Source organism: Pollachius pollachius (genome assembly GCF_949987615.1).
Source record: "Pollachius pollachius genome assembly, chromosome: 11".
NCBI lineage: Eukaryota > Metazoa > Chordata > Actinopteri > Gadiformes > Gadidae > Pollachius > Pollachius pollachius.
The window spans coordinates 8,381,268-8,408,083 of NC_136944.1; the positions used below are offsets into that span (position 1 = coordinate 8,381,268).

Consider the following 26,816-nt stretch of genomic DNA (forward strand, 5'->3'; position numbering starts at 1 on the left):
AACTGGGCCGGCTGGCTTGACTGTCATTCTCCAAGTATCAGCTGGCTCAACCACAGTAACAGTTCACAGGGGTGTTTGAACTCACAGAAGAATAGAGAAGGAAGAGAACGTAAGCATTGGAGATGCTGTCCTCCTTGAAGAAGCTGTTCTCCTGGATTATCACCCTCCTCATCGTCGGAATCTTGATTACTACCCTCATCTTGTACGTCTACAATGCCAGGTCAGACATATACAAACACACAGAAACAGACACACACACACACACACACACACACACACACACACACACACACACACACACACACACACACACACTCTCTTTCCTCCAAGAACACCAACACTGGGGTGGGGTTTTACTTTTTCATGACATTGATTGCCGGACATCCACTTGGAAATCCACGGCCATAATGTGTTAACAATCGGTGCACATAATCAGTGACTCATCTTTGGACAGAATTTTAATTTTTTGGTATGATCAGATAGGCCTACGCCCGTGACAGATCTACTCCTATGCATCCTGGGTTCATTGGGTCTATTTTGAACACACTGAAATACTAGATATGTATTCCAGTCAGCAACGTTTCCAAACACCTTTGAATTTAACTGTAGAACCCTAAATTAAGGCTACCTTTTTTATAAGCATATGCAATTGTAGGGCTATGGTTAGGGTTAGTCGATTCAAGTATGATGCAAGTGTAATTATAGTGTATTAATTGCGTTAAAATAAGAATGAGTTAACATGTTATTAATGCGTTAACTTTCACAGCCCTACTCTTTTAACATGTTAACACATACTGACTGAACCGGTAAAACAGATATTTGACATAAATCAAATATGCAAAGATGAAAAAAAGTCGTTTTGTTGGGGGTAAGGCAATGTGTGTGTTTATTTATGTGTGTGTGTGTGTGTGTTTGCCATCCAACCATGTTACTATAAGCTCTATAAGCTATATCTTCCATTATTGTGTTCTTGACTTTTAATTTTTCTCGGACCCTGTTAATCACCCCTTGCGGTTATATTTAAATGTTGTTTTTATTTTGGTCGATTTTGTTTAAGACAGTGAAATACAATATATATATATATTCTAGTCAGCAACGTTTCCATACACCTCTGACCTCAACTGTAGAACCCTAAATTAGGGCTATCTTTTTTAACATGTTAACAGATACTGACTATACCGATTATACTATACCTATACTAGAACAGATATGAATGAAAAATGCAAATATGAAAACATTGTGGTTTGGTGGGGGTTAGGCAATGTGCGTGTTTATTTATGTGTGTGTGTGTGTGTGTGTGTGTGTGTTTGCCATCCAAATATGTTACTATATAAAGCTCTGAAAATGAAAGCTTTTCCTCATTATTACTGTTTCACTCCATAGCGATGTGAGACCTGCACCTTCACCTGTTCCTTTACCTCCCGCTCTGAAAATCCCGAACCCCCATGAAGGATGTAAAGGATGCAGGTGAGAGCCCACATATCATAACAGCCTCATTCAGAGCCATCAGGGCCAGAAAGTGTAAAGCTCTACTCCCTCCCTCCGTATGTCCATGCACCATTTAGAGGCTGCAATCCACAAACCTGTGATTGAAAGGCAAGATTAATACCGAAATTAAACAGGGAAGAGATTTTGTAATTTGTCAGTAAATGAGCTTGCTGCGGTCTAAAATCCAAAAACATACAGAGGGTGGGGCAGTCAACCCAAAACGAATATTCTCAAAGCGTCAGTCATACTGCAGCCTATACCGTAAGTCGAAAACTCTTGAAATTTTCTGTTATGGTTTTCAAAACCCCCACTACCCATAAACCAAAATTTGGTACTGCACCAAAGGTGGCGCTATTGTAAAAAAAAATCATGAATTAGGCTTATTTCTCCTCACCAGATTGACCTGGACTCAAAATTCTTTCAGAATATTAATCTCTAGAATTAGACGCATTTATAAAACCATGAAAATGTATACTTTTCCCACAATTTCATATTAAAGCTAAACACGATAAAAAGATTCTACAAAAATAATCAAAAATTCACCAAAATCGTCACATAAAGTCTCTAGACCAAGCCTCACAAAAATAATCGAACAGAATTTATTTTATTTAGTTCCATTTGAGAAATATTGGCCAATAAAGTTGGAGCAGTTAGCCCATTTTTCTTATATGACCATTTTGTTATTGTATAAAAAAACATACAACAATTATTAGAAGGATACCAATACCCCACACTACTGATAAACCCAAATTGTGGTACTGCACCCAAAGGTGGCGCAATTCAAAAAAATCATGAACTAGCTTTATTTCTCCTTACGAGATTGACCTGGACTCAAAATTCTTTCATCATATTAATCTCTAAAATCAGATGCATCTTTTTCACCCTGGTCTTCAGCTCTAAAAATGTTTACTTTTCCCACAATTTCCTAGCAAAGCCAAACGTCCACAGTCTCAACCCATTTTGCCTATATGACCATTTTGTTATTGTATAACTACCATAGGGCTATCATTAGGTGGATACCATTAACAGTGCAAATTTTCAGATCTGTACTCTTTTAAGAAAGCCCTTAATTCTCTTGTGAAATGTGTGCTTGGAGTTTTCTTGATGCTGTGTGCTTATCAATCAACATTTTCACCATCTGAATGAGGTTTCCTGCAGTTCAGGAATGTCAGTGGCTCAACGGGATAATGCCGTGTACTGGTGATCCTTAGGTTGAGAGTTTGAATCCTGATTAGAGCATTATGAACAAGCTGAACATGACATTCTGTCATTGCCACTCATTTAAGGAACAGCACCTGAAATTCATCAAGCAATCAACATTCTGGCTCATTCGTTTCCAAGAATCGGACTGACCAGACACAGTAGGGCATTAAGGGGAACTTCTTCATTAACCATTTTTCCTTCATAATTAACTCTGTCATATTTATATTTCTTCCGTTAGTGTTCTTGACTACAAATGTTTAATTTCCCTAGAATTTCAAAGATTTTTCAGGTATATGCTTTGAATAAACCCCTTAATTCACTTGAGAAATGTGTGCTTTGAGTTTTATGGATGTTGTGTGCTTATCAATAGACATTGTGGCCATGTGAATGAGGCTGCAGTTCAGGTTTATAAGTGGAACATCTTTCCTTAAATATGACAATTATACGTTATATTTATATATCTTCCATTATTGTGTTCTTGACTTTTAATTTTTCTCGGACCCTGTTAATCACCCCTTGCGGTTATATTTAAATGTTGTTTTTATTTTGGTCGATTTTGTTTAAGACAGTGAAATACAATATATATATATATATTCCAGTCAGCAACGTTTCCATACACCTCTGACCTCAACTGTAGAACCCTAAATTAGGGCTATCTTTTTTAACATGTTAACAGATACTGACTATACCGATTATACTATACCTATACTAGAACAGATATGAATGAAAAATGCAAATATGAAAACATTGTGGTTTGGTGGGGTTTAGGCAATGTGCGTGTTTATTTATGTGTGTGTGTGTGTGTGTGTGTGTTTGCCATCCAAATATGTTACTATATAAAGCTCTGAAAATGAAAGCTTTTCCTCATTATTACTGTTTCACTCCATAGCGATGTGAGACCTGCACCTTCACCTGTTCCTTTACCTCCCGCTCTGAAAATCCCGAACCCCCATGAAGGATGTAAAGGATGCAGGTGAGAGCCCACATATCATAACAGCCTCATTCAGAGCCATCAGGGCCAGAAAGTGTAAAGCTCTACTCCCTCCCTCCGTATGTCCATGCACCATTTAGAGGCTGCAATCCACAAACCTGTGATTGAAAGGCAAGATTAATACCGAAACTAAACAGGGAAGAGATTTTGTAATTTGTCAGTAAATGAGCTTGCTGTGGTCTAACATCCAAAAACATACAGAGGCTGGGGCAGTCAACCCAAAACGAATATTCTCTTTTTCATATCAAATATGAAAAAAATGTGGTTTAGTGGGGGTTAGGCAATATGTGTGTTTATTTATGTGTGTGTGTGTGTGTGTGTTTGCCATCCAACCATGTTACTATATAAAGCTCTGAAAAGGAAAGTTTTCCCTCATTATTACTGTTTCACTCCATAGCGATGTGAGACCTGCACCTTCACCTGTTCTTTTACCTCCTGCTCTGAAAATCCCAAACCCCCCTAAAGGATGTAAAGGATGCAGGTGAGAGCCCACATATCATAACAGCCTCATTCAGAGCCATCAGGGCCAGAAAAGTGTAAAGCTCTACTCCCTCCCTCCGTATGTCTATGTTATTTAGCGTCTGCAAAGTGCCCTAAATGTAATTTTGATGTCTATCCACCATTTAGAAGCTGCATTTCAAAGACCTGAGATTGAAAGGCAAGATTTATACCCAAACCATTCAGGGAAGAGTTTCTAATTTGATTTAATTAGTTTCTAATTTGTCAGTAAATGAGCTTGCTGCGGTCTCAAATACAAATACATACAGAGGCTGGGGTAGTCAATTCAAAACTAATATTCTCTCAGCACATTTACTCACAAGCTACAGCACATTCATGAATGGTCATTCACTGTAAGTCAAATTGGATTTGTGGATTTCATCAAATGTGCCAAATTTGGGTCAATATAATCTTGGTGTCAGTGACTCTTGGAAGGATACAGCATGGAAAACAGTTCTTATGTAATGGTGTTCATGCCTAATTCTCCTTTAGCTGAAGTCTTTATTAAATGTTGTTTTTATTTTAGTTTATTTTAATATTTGCTGTGTATTTTTCATAGGGGACCACTTATCGAGAATGTGATGGCACGATATTCTCAGACATGGAAAAAGCAACAAGAAAACTCTACAAAGTTCAGGTACTAAAAACGATTGTGTTTTTTTGTGTTGACGGTTGTGTACTGAAAGAAACATTGTTAAACAGCCATAAATGTGTGCTTCATGTTTGTGTAAGTATTAAAAGCAACAAACTTCTTGGCATTATATGATTTCTCTGTCCATAACGTGTAAACAGTAGGTGGACATATTCGGTGACTTGACTTTGGAACAATTTTCAATCTGATAGTCCTTTGTCCGTGACAGACCGACTCCTGTGCGTCCTGTGCCAGCCCTCAGGACAGACCCTCAAACAGGACCCACTGCTCACAGGCAGACAGAGAGCGTTTCTCAGCATAATATCATCCATCTGATGCCAATAATGTGTAAACATTAGGTGGACATAATCTGTGACTCATCTTTGGACGGAATTAGTTTCATGGAAGAGAAAGGGCAAGAAATATTTGCATTTATTTGATTGTGTCAAGTTGTTTTTACAGTTTGATTGGATAGGCCTACGCCAGGGACAGCCCTACTCCTATGTATCCTGGCTTCAAGTTTTTCAGTCAACAAATTTTCCAGATTAAAGATAAAAGTTTGAAAGACTTTGTCATCAAGTGATTGAGTGAAATGTGAACGACAAATATTTACAATTCCATCTGTTGGCAGCAGTTGACACCCTTATTTGTCTGTACCTTGAATGGATGTGCTAATGTATACGGTGAAGCTCAATTATGTTTGTTGGGTTTCAACTCCTCAGAGATCTGCTGAGAAGCACATGCCATGGTTTTACCAAGGCCGTCGTTTCACAGGATAATACCCCGGTGGGATCCCAGATTGTGTACGATGGCCAGAAGAGAAAACCATTGACAGTGACATCAGCCTTATTCGACACCTTTGCAAAGGTAAGTAATTGGCATTTTGTTTATTTATATTGATTGTCTCTATAAACCAGAATACTTTAGGTGAACAATTTTATAGCATGTCATGTATTCATGTCAGATAAGGACGTGGCATTCGTCGTGACCTATTGCCCCACTTTTTGTCGGTGCGACACCTTCGTATAAGGAAGAATCAAATCATTCACTGCATAAGGCTTTATTCGAAAGATACCCTTTCTAAACAAACCACATGAATCCCCATGAAATGGGTGTGTCCAGTAGGTAGGCATATTTACCCCATGGATGTTTAATCCTTTGTAAATGTGAACTTCCCAGATGATTTGTTCATTGCAGTATGGGTTTAAAGAGTTACCTTTCTAGAGGAAACCTAATGAATCCCCATAAAACAGTCGTGTTCATAAGTAGGTCATCTTTTCCCTTGTATGATTCACCATAGCCCATAGTATCTATAAGAAGGAGAGCATTTCTTATTACCTTAGATGTATGACAGATGGATGAGCAATGTTTGCTACAGTCCACTGGAAAGGCTGTAGACCGATCTATGCAGTGTACATCTAGGTGGACACGCTTACTTGTGATGTCAGAAGAAGCCGTTACTTTCATAATGGCTTGTAACGGCTAATCAAACTCACGCCAGGTGGTATAATATGTCACTGTTAATATAGACGCCCAGGACCCCACACCCTGTCTTGGAAGTGGAGGGCTCGGAATCAAGGGCTTCCTGATTACTGAAGCATTTCTGAAGCAATGTCTCAAGGGTCCAGCGGTTGCATCCCTAGGGGCCGTATTTTCCCTCAGCCTTGAAGGGCCCCTGCATGAGACCTTGGCCTGAGGAACGCCTTCCTCACTTTTTGAGCTTAAAGGGGACATATTATGAAAACAACACTTTGAACGATCAGTATAGTGTCCCCGCCTAGTTTCGGGCATTGTTTCCAGGGCCAAGGCAAGAACATACAGTAGGGAGCTCTCTCTAAGACTTTTGTCCTGTGCTCGTGGGAGTCTTAAACAGAGAGTTATAACATTTTCTCCATTGCTCACCAGCTGGTTGGCTTGTTGGCTAATACCATTCACTAGCCTTTTGGCTAGTTGGGTTACTGGTGGATTCATATCGTCCATTTCTTAGACATTCAAGTTAGATAGATCATTTAACCCTAGAGGTTTTTCAGGGGCACCCAGAAATTAACTGGGAATCTCTTATTCTGCAGTCAAATGCTCTGCCACTGAGCTAAAAACCCTTTGCAAATTAGTGGCTTTACTATGTGCTCCTAATATAAAGAAAACGTTGATATTGGTTAGACTTTTAAGTCAGATAAATTAAATCGACAGAAATTTAATCCTGAGGTTAATTTCCAGGACGTCAACCTATGGGGCACCAATATACTGCTTGATCTGCAGGAAATGCTCTGCAACTGAGTTATGCCCCCTTTACACTTCAACCACTTTACTCTACACCTGTATTCCTGTTTTTATGTGAAAAAACGCATAGCCTGTCTTTTTATTATTTTGCCAAAAAGAAAACAAATTTCATTGGGTGGAATTTCAAGTTGGATAGATATAGTTCATAATGCAACCATAGATGTTACTTTCCAGGATATTATTTTTTGAGTTGAACTGGGGAACTCTTGAGCTGCTGTGAAATGCTGTACTACTGTGCTACTCCTAGTCATAAAATCGACTAATTCTTTCAGAATCTTAACCCTTGAGTATCATTTCTAGGATGTCACTTTCTCTGCCGCTGAGCTATATCCACATCTTTTCTGCCCTTGTTTCTCAATATTTAAATTTCACAGCAAGAATTGTCATTGCTTTCGAGATCTCTCTTAGTTCCAAAGACACATTTGTTTCCCTGTTGTCTCTTTTGAATTGTCCTAAAAACCTTGTTGGTTAAAAAATGTTAACTTTCATTTAATTACTTCATCAAAATAGCTTTGAACAGGAACAAACACTTTTTTAATGATGTTATATAATGCCAAAATGGAGTCCGTACATTAGTCCATGACGTATATTTAATCTTTGTTATTTTTGTAACATCTGCCTGTGAGTAGAGGAATCCATTCTCAAACAAAACCTGGGATACCTGCTCTGTGGTTGGCAATGGAGGGATTTTGTCCAACAGCACCTGTGGAGAGATGATAGATTCAGCCCAGTTCGTAATCAGGTAGGAACTCCCGGACTACCTCCTTCCACATTGTGAAGTTGTTATTGTATTGATCCCTCAGAATGCACAATGTTTATGCTGCATTATGAGAGTGTGCACTTTCTCCCGATGCAGGTGTAACCTACCTCCTGTGGAGAACAGCCACCTCCAGGATGTAGGCAAAAAGACGAACCTTGTGACGGCAAATCCAAGCATCTTGCTTGAGAAGTAATGGCTACTGCATTGTGTACCACAAATATGACTTTGACCAAGTGAGGGCTTATATATTTCATTTATTTCTCTAACCACCAACCCCCTGCTCACCCTCAGATTTAGGGGTCTACAGGAGCACAGACGTCCCTTCATGGAGAGCATGCATCGCTACAATGACTCTCTGATGCTCCTGCCGGCGTTCTCATACTCCAGCAACACCGAAGTGTCCCTGCGTGCGCTCTACACCATCCAGGACTTTGAGAGCCCAATCAGGCCGGTGTTCCTCAACCCAGAGTACGTTCGGAACCTGCACAGCTTCTGGCGCTCCAAGGGCCTCCGGAGCATGCGTCTGAGCTCTGGCTTGATGGTGGCCAGCCTGGCGCTGGAACTTTGCACCAATGTACACCTTTATGGGTTCTGGCCCTTTGACCAACACCCGCTATTACACCAACCACTCAACAACCACTACTATGACAACATACCGAGTAAAAAGATTGTTCATGCAATGCCTGCCGAGTTTGACTATTTGTTGAGGTTACATGAGCAGGGTGTTCTCAAAATACACCTGGGGGAGTGTCGGCCGTCCACCCGGTAGGCAGCCCTAAAACTTTTCAAAGATGTCAATATGTGTAAACAGTAAGGCATGATGTTTGTTTTTATTGATTTATTCTGTATCGATGTCAAGCTACCACAAATTGCAGCTAAATAATAAACTAAACTGAGAATGCACTGTACTGAACATGTACTGTTTGCACTGATGATGTCATACAAAAAGAGCTTTCCGTCTTTTAACATTATGCATAATAATGTTTTTAAACTACAACTGCATTCATATTTTTTCCTTGGATTGAGATTGATTAGATTTAGATTTGGTAAATGGGCCTCATGTACACAATCTCGTTTTCTTAACTAAATTGATTGAGTATCTCAACAAAGCCAATTGGTCAATCACATACCAGTAGAAAAATGTAATAAATGTATAGGTTCAAAACACAATTGTTTAATGCATTGTTTATGTTAAACATTCCGTTTTATCTCCTGTATAAAAGGACACATTTTGGTAAACTATTATTATGAGAAATTATGAAAAAGAAATGAGAAAAAGAATATTTTCTGAAGTCCATCATGAGCTGAAGCGAATGCCAAAAAACATAGCGGCCAAGGAAACAGAACCAGCAAGGACCCAAATTGACTGTCATCAATTTCCACAATTACACCGCCACCTAGATATACCCAAACTGTTTAACCCATCTCAATGTCGCCGCCTCAAAGGATCTAGGAGGACGCCAAAGGTTGCTACAATATTTAGCATTTTGCAAGAACATTTTGCAACTGCCAGTATCTATGTTCAGTACAATAACAATGTCACAATGTGGAAGGAGGCAGTCTGGGAGTTCCTACCTGAAGACGAACTGGGCTGAATCTATCCTCTCTCCACAGGTGCTGTTGGACAAAATCCCTCCATTGCCAACCACAGAGCAGGTATCCCAGGTTTTGTTTGAGAATGGATTCTTCTACTCACAAACAGACATAACAAAAACAACAGATGGCATAATGATAATGCGATGGTCATCATTAATGATTATTAACATAGAAAACACTTACATTTGTGGTTTTCGATTCTGTCCCATCTTTACGCCTGCCATGTTGCCTAGGATTTTCCTTGATTTTCCATTTTCTCACAAGGTATTGTGGGACAAGTCACAACTGTAGCGTTGCAAGGGTGCCCATCGAAAATCGTAACTTCAAGGGGATGTTAGCCCCCTCCCTCGCCCCTTACCCTACCTTACAATGGCTTTCGGGACATGAATCGCTGCGTGTGAACGCACAACAGCGAGGCGTATGGTGAGATTTCGGTTTGAGCAAAGAATTGAGACTGAGCCTTACTCTGTTAAAGCACATTCCTTAATCAGTTCATTTGTCCAGTATACATGGGTCATCACAAGAAGGGTTCTCATCTAAAGCAGTCGGTACACGGTGGTGGTAATTAGATGGACCAGATATTTACAGTTCCACTTAAATCTCCCTATGTTACGACCCCGGCTCGAGGAAACCAACATAGAGTACTCAAACAAGGATTTCATGTAAGAAAACAATGGTTTTTTTTTACCCACCACCACCACCTTATCAATGATGGACATCTTTACTATTATTTTTTTTAAATATATTTTCGATTCTTCTTTTCCTTTTAAATCTCTTATTTTTTAACTGAATTCACTGTTTGATCTCACGTCTGCATTCTGCAATGATAATCATAACCTAGATCATATACATTTCAAAATTCCCAAATCAATAAACAACTTCTCAAAGGAGAGGAATGAAAATGAAAGGAATTATACATTTAAAAGAAAAGGAAAATGCACAAGTCTTCTCAATCAGTATGTCCTCCCAAACTACTACCCTATGCCCCCTTCTGCACCCTCCCTTTGTTTGCGTTTCCAATCCTTCCACTTCCCCTATTTTACTCCATCTTTCTGCATAGTGTGGTTCCTTAGTTTCATATGATATCATATATTCTGTTTCACAGTAAACTTTAATGAAGGGAAAACTAAGAAGACTAAGTTTATTTTCACACAAAGACAAAGGGAACTCATAATTGTGTCTAGTACAATGCTGCTGTGCCTGTTGTGGGGGATCTGTGAGTGGATAAACTGTGTGTGTGTGTGTGTGTGTGTGTGTGTGTGTGTGTGTGTGTGTGTGTGTGTGTGTGTGTGTGTGTGTGTGTGTGTAACACGTCAACCTCGTAGAGCTCCGAAAACATGACCTCAACACAGAGACAAACGCTCTTCAAATTAGCCTACACATATTTATTGAATTTGCTCCACAATCGATTTGTTTGCTGACAGCCTGCTGCTGTGGAATTGCGAACAGTTGACATCAAAATTGGCCCGTGTGATAAGCAACGCCTTTAAGGTGGGAACGGTGAGGTTCATCTCGTCAGTTCAAGTAGGCCTATTGTTCATGAAGGAATAAAGATCTGTTCAACGGGAGCATTCGTGCCAGGCAGCACACGGCAAATTATACATTTATTTTTGTCTTGTAATCTCCCTGCTTTTGAAATGAGCGAACATCTCCGGCCAGCGCTCGACCGCCCAGTGGACGAGCGCTTTCCACTGTGCAGATTAAATCGTGCAGCATTCCACTTTGCGATTATCCCTGTTGCGTATGCCCTCCCACGTTGTTGAAATCACATGCTGAATGCTTTAATCTTTCTATGTGTTTTCTAGTCAATGATCGGGCTATAATAAGACCATGTTGGCTTTGTAATCGCGGACCAAAGGGGACATTTCATAGTGGATGGTGGAAACCAGGACATTTTAGCGTCCCGACAGGCTTTTGCTGGGACTCGGAAATCGGGACTGTCCCAATCACCAATGACGAATGTCAGTGAAGGCCACTACAGCGCATGCAACTAAGAAATAATCGTATTAATTAATTAAAGTACAATGATAACAGTAATGCAATTTATATTATATGTATTAACAGAAATTGTCGGAGTGCGACGTTTGAAAACAATGGAAGTGCCGCCACTACGACAATTAGACGTCAATGTCGGAGTGGCGTTATGTCTGAATGGAAGGCGGTCGAATTTCGTTGCATAACCATCCCTCCCTACTTAAAACGGGCAGATAGCCTACTACTCTTTACTCAAATGTATTTGTTATCCCAATGCAGCAGCCAAAACGGATGAAAATACGTGGTTAACATCACAGCATTGTTTAGCCTAGACCTATAAGGATACTGACATTTGGATACTCGCTTCTGCTTCGCTGAGTTTGCTTAGATATGATTAAGTTTCTAAATATATCGAGACCAGACATTTACAATCTTAATTTCATCATCAGTTTGAGGAACTACAGTAACACGGTTATGTGCAAGAACAACAAGTCACTTACGAAATGAAATCGTTTTGCTTAGCTTCGACTCTTGCAACAAGAGAAACCGTGGCTCCTTTCTCCAAGAGAAGTCACTGAGCTCTCATTTACCGAGCGAGCAGCAGCAGCACGTTGTTTGGGTGCGCCGCTCTAATTTACCTGTGTAGAACGATGCGTTGCATTAGTTCCGTAAAATCATTAAAATTATAATTGTTTTATTTGGGCAGAACGGAGGGGGGCAGGGACATGTCTACAGGAGCACTGGCCACCGTGTAGAACCGCCATTGAGCAGCAGCATTCTGAACAAGCTGAAGTTTCCTTAGAGTATTTTTTTGGGAGGTCTTTAAGGAGACCGTTGCAGTAATCAAGATTGCTATTGATAAAGGCATGCATACGTTTTTGTAAGTCTTCAGTGGACATGAGCCCTCTAAGTCTTGCTACATTTTTAAGGTGATGCAGATTTTGTAACTGATTTGATGTGACTGTCGAAATGTAAATCTGAATCCATGATAACCCCTAGATTTCTGGCTTTCATTGAGGTTTTCAGGGCCAGAGAGTGAAGGTGTTGGGTTACTTTAAGCCTTTCAGTTTTGAGCACCAAATACAATTATCTCGGTTTTGTCCTCATTTAGGTCAGACACTACCTGCATTTCACTGTCTCTGTAATACTCTGCACAATGACAATAAAGTTTAATCTAATCTTATCTAGTGTTCACTGACATTATCTAGTGTTCACTGACGTTCACTGAGGATATATAATTTGCTATCAATGGAGTGGAGGAAGGTGTACCAGCACATGGAAATTAAACAAACAATAGCAATTAATAATACAACTTATTGATGTAGTAAATTATGTGCTGTTTGACACTGAATGTAGCAGAATAGGTTCAGCAAAAAGTAGTCTGCTGTTAAGCTTGGAAACACTGACACCCAGCGGTAGATACTGGCTGTTGCTAAGACTTCAGGCAAAATGCTAAATAATATTTTATAATAAAATTATAAAATTAAATAAAATTGATTTTATAATATTTTGCTTATGACCATTTGCGGAATAAAACAAGCAATGTACTCATCAGCTTTGTATATTTTATCACCAATGTCTTAGAAAATCTAGTTCACATTCATTGACACAATGTCAACATTGGCTCCAAAAGTCTTCAATGAAAAAATGTTAAACATCATTTGTAATTCTTATTGATCTCAGTAAGTACATGACTTCAGTAAGTACCATTATAAAAATCTGTTTCGAGACTCACAAAAAAAACTGTGCAACAATAAAATTCAATGTCATAGATACAAAATATATTCTCCATGAATATCTCACTGATTAAAATTATATACTATATATATATATATATATATATATATATATATATATATATATCAGACACATTGGCTTAGATATTTTATTTCACACATTTTGCTTTGTTTCTTGTTACAAAGGCATCAGTGGCTATCATTTGTGGGGAATATTGATCATCGCAAACATTTTAACGTGGGAACATTGTGAAAATTGATGAGTGAATCTTTCAGTCTATGTTGGCCTTGGCTGGTTCCATTTAATTTGCATCTGTTATTTAGCATTACCTTCAGTTCAGAAAATATATATTTTCTTTTTCAGAATTTCGTAGGGAAAAATGTGTCCTTTCATACAGGAAATCAAACTGCATGTTTAACATAAACATATATTTGTGTTTTGAACACCTATGTATTTAATTTTATATTTTTCTACTCATGTGATTGACAAAATCAATATTTTTGATATAGTCAAAATCAGTTCAGTTAAAAGAAAAATACATTGTTTACATAAGGCACTAAAAGGGCTTCCTATTTACCAAATCTAAACAATCTCCATCCAAGAAGTCAAATTAATATATATATATATATATATATAGTTTAAAAACTATGCATAATGTCAAAAGAAAAAAACTATTTTTGTATAATTTCATCAGTGCAAACAGTGCATGTTCAGTGCATTGCATTCCAAGTTTATCGGATTATATATTTGTTGTGGCTTTGCATCGATACAGAATAAATAAATAAAATTAAACATCATGCCTCACTGTTGTCACCACACATATTGCAATCTTTGAGAATAACAGAGTCAAAACATCAGCTAAAGACAAGAACATGATCCAGTGTATTCAGTTGCAGGGCTGCCTACCGGATGGACGGCCGACACTCCCCCAGGTGTATTTTGAGAACACCCTGCTCATGTAACCTCAACAAATAGTCAAACTCGGCAGGCATTGCATGAACCTTCTTCTTACTCTTTCTGTTGTCATAGTAGTGGTTGTTGAGTGGTTGGTGTAATAGCGGGTGTTGGTCAAAGGGCCAGAACCCATACAGGTGTACATTGGTGCAAAGTTCCAGCGCCAGGCTGGCCACCATCAAGCCAGAGCTCAGACGCATGCTCCGGAGGCCCTTGGAGCGCCAGAAGCTGTGCAGGTTCCGAACGTACTCTGGGTTGAGGAACACCGGCCTGATTGGGCTCTCAAAGTCCTGGATGGTGTAGAGCGCACGCAGGGACACTGCAGTGTTGCGGGAGTATGAGAACGCCGGAAGGAGCATCAGAGAGTCATTGTAGCAACGCATGCTCTCCATGAAGGGACGTCTGCGCTCCTGTAGACCCCTAAATCTGAGGGTGAGCAGAGGGTTGGTTGTTAGAGAAATAAATGAAATATATAAGCCCTCACTTGGTAAAAGTCATATTTGTGGTACACAATGCAGTAGCCATTACTTCTCAAGCAAGATGCTTGGATTTGCCGTCACAAGGTTAGTCTTTTTGCCTACATCCTGGAGGTGGCTGTTCTCCACAGGAGGTAGGTTACACCTGCACCGGAAGAAAGTCCACACTCCCATAATGCAGCATTAACATTTTGCATTCTGAGGGATCAGTACAATAACAACTTCACAATGTGGAAGGAGGTAGTCCGGGAGTTCCTACCTGATGACGAACTGGGCTGAATCTATCATCTCTCCACAGGTGCTGTTGGACAAAATCCCTCCATTGCCAACCACAGAGCAGGTATCCCAGGTTTTGTTTGAGAATGGATTCATCTACTCAGAAACAGACGTTACAATAACAACAGAGTTTAAATATAAGTCATGGATTTAATGTAAAGACTCCATTTTGGCATTAGGTCACATCAATAAACGTGTTTGTTCCTTTTCAAAGCTATTTTGATGAAGTAACTAAATGAAAGTTAGCATTTTTAACCTATAGGTCTTTAAGGACAATTTAAAAGAGATATGACAGAAAAGAAAGATCGTGAAAGCAATGAGAATTCTTGCTGTGAAATTGAAACAGGGAGAAACGAGGGCAGAAAATATATGTGGCTATAGCTTAGCAGCAGAGAAATTGACATCCTAGAAAATATACTAAAGGGTTTAGATTCTGAAATAATTAGTCAATCTTTTGGCTTAGTAGCTCAGTAGTACAGCATTTCACGGCAGCTCAAGAGGTCCCCAGTTCAACTCTGGGTTCCCCGTACAAATAATGTCCAGGAAAGTAACACCTAGGGTTGGCAACAAGCCAACCCACTGGTGACCAACATAGAAATGTTATAACTCGCCATTGGAGATTCCAACAAGCACAGCGCAACAGTCTTAGAGAGAGCTCACTACTGTATGTTCTTGCCTTGGAAACAATGCCGAAACTAGGCGGGGAGTCTATCCTGATTGTTCTATTGGACAAACCAGAAAACAAACACAGGCTCCCCCATTACCGGAGGCATGTATGAAGTCCTGACGGGTTAAGCTCAGAAAGTGAGGAAGGCGTTCCTCCGGCCCAGGCCTCATGCAGGGGTCGTTAAGTTAAAGTTCAATGAAGTTTTGATAGAATTCCATGCGTAATCTAGGAAGCCCTTGTATGGACTGTATTTTGCCATGCCAGAAAATGTACGAATACCCTGTGTGTGAGAGAAACAATTAGACCAAATCCCTGGCAGACGCAAACGATTTCCACCTAAGGTAATAAAAATAAAATGCTCTCATTCTTAAACATAGATGCTATGGACTTTGGTGAATCTTACATGGGGAACGATGAACACACCCGTTTCATGTGGATTCATTAGGGTTTCCTCTAAAAATGTAACTCTTTATACCAGTGGTACAACACAGGAATTTAGAAAATAAATTTCCGGGGGGGGGGGGGCTCAGCCGAAATTTGTTCTCTAAGGGGGGCTCACTCCCTCATACTTTGAAAACCCCTGCTTTATACCATTACAACAATGAACAAATAATCTTAGAAGTTCACATTTACAAAGGATTAAACATCCATGGGGTAAATGAGCCTACCTAATGGACATATCCATTTCATGGGGATCCATTGGGTTTGTTTAGAAGGGATATCTCTTATATAATGGTATATATAAAATGCTATAAAGCCTTATGCATTGAAGGATTTGATTCTTCCATATACCCAGGTGTCGCACTGACACAAAGTGAGGCAATAGGTCAAGATGAATGACACTTCCTTTAATGACATGAATACATGACTTGCTATAAAAGTCTTCACTTAAAGTATTCAGGGATATAGAGACAATCAGTATAAATAAACAACAAACACCATAAGTACTTACCTTTGCAAAGGTGTGGAAAAAGGCTGATGTCACTGTCAATGGTTTTCTCTTCTCGCCATCGTACACAATCTGGGCTCCCACCGGGGTATTATCTTGTGAGACGACGGCCTTGGTAAAACCATGGCATGTGCTTCTAAGCAGATCTCTGAGGAGTTGAAAACCAACAAACATAATTGAGCTTCACCGTATACAGTAGAACATCCATTCAAATGTACACACAAAAAAGGGTGTCAACTGCTGCCAAGCTGGACAGATAGAATTTTACATATTTGTTATTCCCATTTCACTCAATTAAATCAATTGATGTCAAACGTCTACAGAACTAACTGCAGATATCCTCATGTTCTCTTCAAGTATTTTAGGTGCGCAGAGGGCCGCTCTGTCCGGAGCGGCCGGACAGAGCTCACTCTGTTAACAGCCAATTGAAATGTCGGATTTGGATGAAACCAAAATGGAAGGCAATGTCGAGCTAGATATTAAAAGAAATATCAAGTTGAACACAAAGGCCCTAGAAAAGAAACTTGATGACAAAATGAATCTCAGGAAACGTGTATTAGCACGCCTTGTATCCAAAAAAGAGGAAATAGAAAAACTCAATTCACTTTTAGTAGAAAAGGATCATCTTAGTGATTACTCAAAATTTACTGAAGTGAATTATGGAGTTAGTATGCTGTTATCAGATGATGAAAGGAAAGCTGACCAGCAGTATTGGAGTGAGCCAAATCTTACATTGTATGAGAACTTTTTGACCAAACTGGAGCAGTGGATAATAGAAGCAAGACTCAACTGGAAGCACAGCTGAAAGTCAAGAAGATTCAGTTGAAGACTCAAATGGAGGAGCTAAACGTTGAAATTGCAGAGTCCACAGCAAAGCTGCTAGTTCGTGAAGAATATGATAACACAGATAACATGGATGACGACAGGATGAATTCCTACCTCGACAAGAAAATGCCTACAGCAGCAACCATCGAACATCATGCTCCAGATGTCAAACCAATATTGACAAGCAGTTTTAGAGTTATCTAAGACAACAGTGCTTCTCACAGGCCAACTAGACACACGTCTTATGTTAAAGTAAAGAAGGAAAACAACAATAACACAAGTACAAGTTCCGATGGAAAGCAAGTTGAAGTCGGTGAAGTGATACTGAACCAGAGGGATATCACAGAGATGTTAGTCACACAACAGAGACTAGCCAACCTACTTCAACGAGAAGTCCCTGAATTCAGTGGCGATGCTTTCGAGTTCCTGCCATTCCTGAAGGCCTTTGAGCACATCATCCACAGTCGTACAGACAACGATGAAGACCGCTTGTACTATCTAGAGCAATTCACCAGCGGTGAACCAAGAGAACTTGTGAGAAGTTGCCAACACATGAGCGCACAACGAGGCTACAATGAAGCACAAGGCTGTCAAATGGCCTCAAATCAAAGCAGAAGATGCCAAGTCACTTAACAGCTTCTCCATCTATCTCACCAAATGTAACAATGTCATGAAGGACACGGACTACCTCGAGGAGATGAACAGCCCGAGCAACCTTCGGATCGTCGTGTCAAAGTTGCCCTTCAGACTTTGTGAAAGATGGAGAGTTATAGCTTTCGACATACAAGAAAGGGAAAGAAGAAGAGCATAGTTCTCTGAGCTCGTGACGTACATCAACAGACAAGCTAAGATAGTTTCAGACCCACTGTTCGGTGATGTCAAAGAGTCCTCCGAAGCGAAAGAAAAGAGCAAGCATTAGATTTGCCAAGTGAGGCGGACCGAGAAGAACTACTGGTTGTGCCACAAGTGTTAGGTCAGATGAAGGGGATGCCTCAGAACTTAGAAAGAACAAGCAGACAAGCAACGCGTTTCAAGAGCCATGCCTATACTGCAACAAAAGACACAACCTGAGCACATGATACAAAATAAAAAGTCTGCCAAACAAAGAGAGAGTCGAGTCCCTTAACCCATTTGTACCGGCTGCTGCGCGGCGCAACATTGTATCTACTAGATACAATGTTGCGCCGCGCAGCAGCCGGTACAAATGGGTTAAAGGTAAAGGACTTTGTTTCGGGTGGCTGACCCAAGGGCACATGGGAAAAGACAGTAAAAAGAGAGCCACATGTGAAATCTGCAGCAAGAAACACCCAAGCCTGCTTCACAGCAAAAGTGGCAAGAACACCGACCAAAAGAACGCCAAGCCTGAGAAAGGTCAAAGCTCTACCGGCATACACTGAACTCCACAAGAAGATGCGTCAGCCAAGAGGGAAGTCACGGCAGTCACCGGGGCCAGAGGCAATGACTGTATCCTGTCTATCGTGTGCATCAAATCCAAGGGGAGCAACACAACAATAGAAACGTATGCGTTCATGGACTCAGGAAGTTCCGCTAAGTTTTGCTCTGAAAGGTTGATGAGACGGCTTAGTGTCCATGGTAAGAAGACTCAATTGCTCCTCCGTACTATGGGCTAGGACTGGGCGATATACCGGTAGTAAAATTTATACCGATATTTTTGAAAGATATATGTAGTTGAGACAATATCGCCATACCGGTATATTATATATTATTTTGATGTTGCCTTGTGAGCGCTATTTTATAAGGCCGACTGCTGCTCTCTGAGCCTACAAGCCATGTTCAGCTGCTCAATACCGCCCCTTACATGTACGCAGTGTTCTCCCACCCACGTTACGCATCACAACAAACTTTGAATAAACACATGGTGGTAGAGAGTACGGAACCCGTAAAGGGACATGGGGTAAAAAAATTTTTTTAATGTGTCTCGTGAGCGCGAGAAAGTATCGCACGCATATCACTGGCAGTGTGTGTGTGACATCAGTGTACGAGCGAGGAGAGCGAGCGGTAGCGTGTGTGTCAGTTTAGTGAAGTAATGAACAAGTCTGATTGTGTGTAAGAATAAAGTACCCAGCCTATCAAGAATCGGTGGCCGCTTCATTCCGACCATATTCCGACCTAATAGCAGACCCACTGCCAGTTAAAGTGAAGGGTGTTGCCCCCGATAGCATCGGCCCTGGATGGAACTTGCATGGGCTCTTCACAACTTCCGGCGGTGAATTTATGTTTGATAATTCACCGTTGCTAAGTATATTTGACCGCTGTCAAGGAAAACAAAGGATTTTTTGCCTCTAATAACGTCTTTGGTGATACCAAAGACGTTATTAGAGGCAAAAAATCCTATCATTCGTATCATTCAAAATATCGTTATAATATCGTATATCGCCATTCGAACAAAAAGTTCGAGTTTTGGTCTATATCGCCCAGCCCTACTATGGGCCAGGAGATGCCCGTGTCCTGCTACGTGCTTTCAGATCTAGAAGTGTGCGGTCGGACAGAGAAAAAGTATGTAAGCCTGCCAGACATCTACACCCACACAGACTACCTGTAACGAAAGACAATGTTCCTGTTGAGATGGACTTGGAAAGATGGCCGTATCTGCGGAAAGAAGTACAGCTACCACAGATCGACGCAGATGTTGAGATACTGATCGGAGTGAACGCTCACTCTGCAATGGAGCCATGGAAGAAAATCCACAGCCAAGACGACGGGCCTTATGCGGTAAAGACGACCCTCAGTTGGGTAGTTAATGGCCCTTTCAAGAAAGGTGACGATCAGCAAAAGTCAAGCCACTACAGTCAAAGGGCTTCGATCAACAGACTCTCAGTCATTGGCATGGACAGCATGCTGCTGCAGCAATACAATAACGACTTTCCGGAGCAAGCCTGCGAAGAGAAGTCAGAAATGTCGCGAGAGGACGTTCTGTTCATGAAATCTGTGACTGAGACAATCAAGAAAGTCAATGGGCACTACAGCATTGGGATGCCTCTCAGGAACAAAAATGTGGTGATGCCAAACAACAAATGTGTTGCCGAGCAACGGGCATCAAACTTGAAAAGGAAACTCACCAAGAACTCCAGATTCCACGATGAGTACAAGACCTTCATGTCGGACCTGCTAAACAAAGGCTACGCAGTGGAAGTTCCTGAAGACGAGCGCAACCGCAACGACGGCAGAGTATGGTACATCCCCCATCACGGCGTGACCCATCCACAAAAGGGAAAGCTGCGGGTTGTTTTCGATTGTGCTGCTTTGTTTCAAGGGAAGTCACTGAACAAGGAACTGTTACAGGGTCAGGACCTCACTAATGGTCTGGTTGGAGTCCTGACGAGGTTTCGTCACGAACACATCGCACTCATCTCCGACATTGAAGCGATGTACCATCAAGCAAGAGTCTCCGATGAGGACACCGATCTTCTACGATTCCTCTGGTGGCCACAGGGAGATCTGAGTCAGCCTCCATGCGAGTACAAAATGGTGGTCCACTTGTTTGGTCCAAGTCGAGCCTGAGCTACGCCAACTATGCTTTAAGGATGGAAAAGACAGGTAATCACCTGAAGCAGTAACTACAGTCCTAGAGCACTTCTACGTCAATGACTGCCTGGTCTCAACGTCAGATGAGAAGAAAGCTATTACCTTGACCAAGGACCTCATTGCAGTGTGTGAGGGTGAGGGTTTCCGCTTGACCAAGTGGTCAAGTAACAGACGCAAATTGCTGTCATCACTTCCCGAACCAGAGAGGAGCAACGGAGATCAAGAATCTAGACCTGGACAAGGATGAACTACCCATGGAAAGGGCCCTTGGAGTGGACTGGTGCATAAAATCAGATTCCTTCAAGTTCCCTATTCACGTAAAAAAAGCGTGCCCATCACCAGGCGAGGTATCCTCTCGGTCATAAGCTCAGTATATGACCCCCTTGGATTCCTGTCTCCGTTCATTCTTCTCGCGAAGACCATCGTCCAGAGTCTCTGTCGAATGAAACTTACCTGGGATGAAGAGATTCCAGAAGATGTGGCAAACAGATGGTTTGCCTGGCTTTCTAATCTGAGCTAGTTCGCTAGCTTTTCTGTCAGGAGGTGCAGGATTTGGTCCAGTAAAGTCAGCACAACTGCATCATTTCTCCGACGCTAGCGAGAAGGGCTACGGCGTCATCACTTACCTCCGCAACGAGAACAGCCACGGCCGAGTTCACTGCTCGTTTCTTCTAGGAAAAGCCAGAGTGACGCCATTTAAACCAGTAACAGTCCCACGCCTCAAGCTCACTGCGGCTACCATTGCGGTGAAAATGGATAAGCTCATGAAGCGAGAGCTTCGGATGGACCTCAAAGAGTCTGTGTTATGGACAGATAGCACCACTGTCCTCCGATACATCGACGATGACGGCACTCGTTTTAAAACATTTGTTGCGAACAGAGTGTCGACAATCAGAGAGAACACAAGGTAAGCACAATGGAAGTATGTCAACACAGCTTCTAACCAAGCTGATCACGCATCAAGAGGATTGAATGCAGAGCACTTCATAAAGTGTCAGAACTGGATTGAAGGTCCTGACTTCCTAGCCAAGAGTGAGTCTCACTGGCCTGTCCTATCGGAGTTCTCAAGAGAGATAAGTGAAGATGATGCTGATGTGAAGCGTACGACCAGTGTGAACATCATCAAGACTGTCGACTCAATCACAGACCCTCTCTTCAAGTTGACTCATCACTACTCCGACTGGCACAGTCTGAAGAAGGCAGTCGCCTGGATGTTGAGGCTGAAGGAGCTGCTTCGAAGTCTATGCGAAACAAGGAAAACATTCGAGTCTCAAGCCCAGTCTTCAGAAAGTCAAGATGTGAAAATCAAGACAGTTGAGAACCATATACAGAAATGGAGATCTACCCTGAAAGGAACCCATTTGACTGTCACTCGCTGTTATGACGTAGGGATTCGCGCATTAAGGGAGAGTAAAACTGTGTGTATTTGATTCATGTGTTTCATTCAGTAAAGACGGAGCAAACACACTGATTTTCTACCGTCGTTTCAACACAGTAAACTTGCGTAGACCTCTTTCTTTCTGTCATAGAGTGGTTAAGTGACTGAATATCTTTAGAGATACTTACTGATCACAACAAGGAAGCTTTAGCCACTACATTTACTTTGTACATTTATCTTTATTTTGGAAAAGTTTTTGACTGGAATTCATATCTCGCATTTCACGGTCTTATACAAACTGGACAAAATCCAGCCAGGATGTATGGGGGGTAGGTCTGACTCGGGCATAGGCCTACCTGATCAGACTGTTAACAAACTTGACACACAGTAAAATATATGCATATATTTCTTACCATTTCTCTGCCATAAAACAAATTCCGTCCAAAGATGAGTCACTGATTATGTCAACCTGTTTACACATTATGGGCATCAGACGGATGATATAATGCTAAGAAACACACTCTTTCTGCCCGTGAGCAGTGGGTCCTGTTTAAGGGTCCGTCCTAAAGGCTGGCACAGAGCGTATAGGAGTCGGTCTGTCACGGATGAAGGACTATCCCATCGAAAATGATTCTGCCAAAGTCAAGTCACTGATTTTGTCCACCTATTGTTTACACGTTATGGACATCCGATGAATGATATAATGTAAAGAAGGTTGTTCCTTTTAATATTTGTAGAACACAGAAAAAGTTCCTAGAAAAGTTGGCGGTGAATGTATTTTGCGTTACACGAACATGAATCACACATTTATGGCTTTTTTAAAATGTTTCTTTCAGTACACAAACATAAACCCACAAAACTACAATCGTTTTTAGTACCTGAACTTTGTAGAGTTTTCTTGCTGCTTTTTCCATGTCTGAGAATATCGTGCCATCACATTCTCGATAAGTGATCCCCTATGAACAAAACACAGCAAATATCTGAATAAACTACAATAAAAACAACATTTAATAAAGACTTCAGCCAAAGGAGAAGTAGGCATGAACACATAAAATACATGCTCTATCCTTCCAACAGTCACTGACACCAAAATTATATTGACTCATATTTGGCACGTTTGACAAATTTATAATTGTATCCGGAATCCAATGGGACTAACTGTGAATTCCCATACATCTCAAAACATGTGCAGTAGCTTACACGTAAGAGGTTATTTGAGCATAACAGCATAGCCATCCGTCAGCTATAAGTGAGTTATTGCGAGATGTGAGAATATTCGTTTAGGGTTGACTACCCCAGTCTCTGTATGAGCCCATTTAGATTGTTAGACCGCTGAAAGCTCATTTACTGACACATGAGGAAATCTCTTCCCTGACTGTTTTGGGTATACATCTTGCCTTTCAATCACAGGTCTGTGAAATGCAACACTTCTATCTGGCAGAGAGACGTAGGGGGCCCTGATGGCTACGAATGAGGCTGTTATGAGAGGTTGGCTCTCACCTGCACCCTTCACATGGTGGATTGGAGAGCGGGATTTTCGGAGGGGTACGTAAAGGACCCACAGGTTTCCTATCGCTATGGAGTGAAAAAGTCATCATGAGGAAAGCTTTGATTTGCAGAGCTTGATATAGCACTAGATTGGAACACGTGTGTGTGTGTGTCACCGGTTTCTGGAAACGTACGAGACGAGGGTAGTAAGCACGAATCCAAAGATGAAAAGGGTGATCAAGGAGAACAGAGACCTCAAGGAGAACAGAGACCTCAAGGAAAACAGACACCTCAAGGATAACGGCATCAGCATCTTCAACAGCATTCCTTACCCCGCCTGAGACTCGATGACCCTAAAGACTTCCTCTCTCTGCCTCCTCTCAGCGCTATTTTACAATACTGTTGCGATATCTAGAACCAACTTGCACTCTTTTTTTCTTTAAAGTTCGCTTTGTGACTTCTCCTCCACTTCCTCTTCCACCCAACACCACCTCCTCCGCCTCTTGGTGTCCCAGTTTTGTCCTCCACCACGGCTTAAGTGTGTAAGCTCTCTCTTGAACACGTTTCCTTTTCAGAAGTATCCTTTTCTTGTGCGTCGCTCACTTCCTGTCGCTTCTTGTTTTCGTTGTTCTCTGTTATTCGGTAAAGTAAAACTCTCCTGTGCCCTTCAACAGGCTGTCCTCTCTCTCTTTCACTCTTTCTGCCCGTTAACCTTGGGTTCCGTTTGAGCGCAGGAAGGATCAGCAGTCGCGATTGTAGTTTCCCTTAAATGCTTTCTGTAACCCACATGATCTGCTGTTGGGTCATCCAGCTCCTTTGCCTACATTCACCTCTCCCCTTGCTCGTTCATTCTCAACACGGCGCACATTACTTCACGTCACCGCAACTTTCAATAGCAGCCTCAAAGCTAAAGCTGTAACTCCTTCTGCTGCCTGCCGTCATTTATCCTCCGCCCACACCGAAAGCCCCTTCCTTCTGCTCTAATAAAAGGGGGCAGTAACATGAGCGTTGCACTGCTCCAAACTGTGTGTGTGTGTGAGTGAGTGAGTGAGTGAGTGAGTGAGTGAGTGAGTGAGTGAGTGAGTGAGAGAGAGAGAGAGAGAGAGAGAGAGAGAGAGAGAGAGAGTGTGTGTGTGTGTGTGTGTGTGTGTGTGTGTGTGCGCGTGTGTTTATGCAGGAAATGAACAATGTCCCACTACCTCACACACACAGGCACACACAATTCGTTTTTCAAATTAACATTTTAAGATTGGCATGGCCAGTAGTAGCTGCTGCCTGAGAGCTTTTATTTGACTTGAGTGTCAAATTATAATCCAACAACCACCAAACATGAGAAAAGGAAACAGAAAAAAGTTGCAGAGAATGATTGATACAGACAGAGAGAGAGAGAGAGAGAGAGAGAGCGAGTGTGTGTGTGTTAGAGAGACACAGATAGAGCCAGAGATCTTGGGAGGGAGAGAGACAGACAGAGAGATATGGGAAGAGAGACAAGGAGATAGTCAGTAAATGAGAGAGACAAACAGACAGAGAGCGAGCGAAAGACAGAGGGAGAATGAGAGAGAGACAATCAGAGTATGTTACAGTCAGTGATCTTACGGAATGAAATGAATCAGCGACGCATCCGCCCTGCTGCTTATATTTTGGGATGTTGTACTTCCAGATGTAACGTGTTAAAAATTATTTGTGATAAATTGTTTTTAAAGGACGGTTGTACGAAATATTGGAATGATATCAAACCCATCCAATTTCCCCAGACAGTCAGTCTCTGATAGAGAACAGGGCGGTGTCTGTTTATCTAGGAGAAGGTGAATTTTGTATTACCTATTAATTAAGTTGGCCAGCCCTTAGACCTCTATTGCATAAAATCCCATTTTTTCCCATTTTCAAAGTTTGCCATGGCCTTTGGTCACTACCAGTTTGGTTACGTGAAGCTAGTTGTGGCGATCTTAGTAAAGGGAGGACTGAAGTTCAAAAATTGCACCGGAAATTACATTTGTTATTTTGGACTGTGTTTTTAAAGAAGCATAAATATGTATATTCATAGGACATATTTTTTTTTTAAATGGAAGTGGCAGTGTACGTGAAAGGGGAAGAGATTACAGTATCACCACACTGAAAAGTATCACTACATTCCCTTATCAGACACCATGGATGAACTGGGAAGTCTGAGTCCTGCTGAAGGCACACAACATCGCCTTCAGATATGGGGATCCTCTGACCTACAGTTCATCTAGTGCTAATCTGGAGAGGGGCATCACTGAGGACAATTCTCACCCCAACCATAGACTGGTCACCCTCCTCCCCTCTGGAAAGCGCTACAGGTCTCTTGGCATCCGGACGAGCAGGTTAAGGAGAAGCTTTATCCCTACAGTTACCCTACTGAACTCCATCTTACTACCTACCTGCATTATCTGTGATCTAACTGCACCAGTACCAGGAACTACTTACTAACTTATATTGCACTATATGACAATTAATTCATACTGCACAGTTGAAGCTGAACTGGCGGACTGCCGCCGAGCTGCCCCAGCCGGGGCTGCCGGACTGCCAGTCCGGCGGGGAGAGGTCGGCGGCAGTCCGCCAGCTCAGCTCCGAGAGTACAATCCCTTTTCACCTCCATGTCTCCTCCTGCGGCGGGGGGAGCTCGATGGCAGCTCCGGCGGAGAAAGGGATTGTACTCCCGAAGCTGAGCACCCGGGCTGCCACCGAGCTCCAGCAGGAGCTGCTCGTCCGCTGGTCCATAAAATCTTAGCTATGCTCTGATTGGAGGGGGGTGGGGAAGTGGGAGGTAATATTCAAATGTGCCCCCTTCCTAGTAGGAGGGGGCGCCGGAACCGATTCGTTCGTTTGGTAACTGTAGGCGGGGTACTCACCGAAATATATATCTTACTCAAAAAATAATGTACAGACTTTTTTCAAAGTTTGTATGCGTGTGGGAGCAACAGAGACCCAAAACAACACCCCAAATCCCAGGAAAAGTGTGGTATTCATAATATGTCCCCTTTAAGAAAAGTGTGAGACTAGCTCAGCAGTCAGGGGAAAAGTGCCTCTTTTGTGCCATTAATATTATCATTAACAGGAACACTTAAAGAACAGCAT

General features: G+C 41.6%; 2 protein-coding genes across 3 annotated transcripts; one reads left to right on the forward strand and one right to left on the reverse strand.

Annotated features, from left to right (window-relative positions):
- The first annotated feature begins 33 nt into the window (after positions 1-33).
- On the forward strand, positions 34-9,021 carry LOC307082966 (alpha-2,8-sialyltransferase 8F-like). Of its 2 annotated transcripts, XM_079746727.1 has the most exons (9): positions 34-220; positions 1,384-1,467; positions 3,581-3,664; positions 4,080-4,163; positions 4,740-4,817; positions 5,534-5,678; positions 7,721-7,833; positions 7,948-8,040; positions 8,143-9,021. In XM_079746727.1, exons 1-9 carry the CDS (start codon positions 123-125, stop codon positions 8,618-8,620), a joined length of 1,257 nt encoding a protein of 418 aa, XP_079602853.1. In that variant the 5' UTR covers positions 34-122; the 3' UTR covers positions 8,621-9,021. The 2 variants fall into 2 exon arrangements, with proteins under 2 accessions (XP_079602853.1, XP_079602854.1); XM_079746728.1 differs by lacking the exon at positions 3,581-3,664.
- Positions 9,022-13,198: 4,177 nt separating this feature from the next.
- On the reverse strand, positions 13,199-24,622 carry LOC307083079 (alpha-2,8-sialyltransferase 8F-like). The gene is made up of 7 exons (XM_079746883.1): positions 23,912-24,622; positions 23,730-23,804; positions 23,108-23,185; positions 16,484-16,628; positions 14,848-14,960; positions 14,641-14,733; positions 13,199-14,538 (listed from the first exon to the last, which is right to left on the reverse strand). The coding sequence occupies exons 1-7, from the start codon at positions 24,040-24,042 to the stop codon at positions 14,061-14,063; spliced, it is 1,113 nt and encodes a 370-aa protein (XP_079603009.1). The 5' UTR covers positions 24,043-24,622; the 3' UTR covers positions 13,199-14,060.
- Between the last annotated feature and the right edge of the window lie 2,194 nt (positions 24,623-26,816).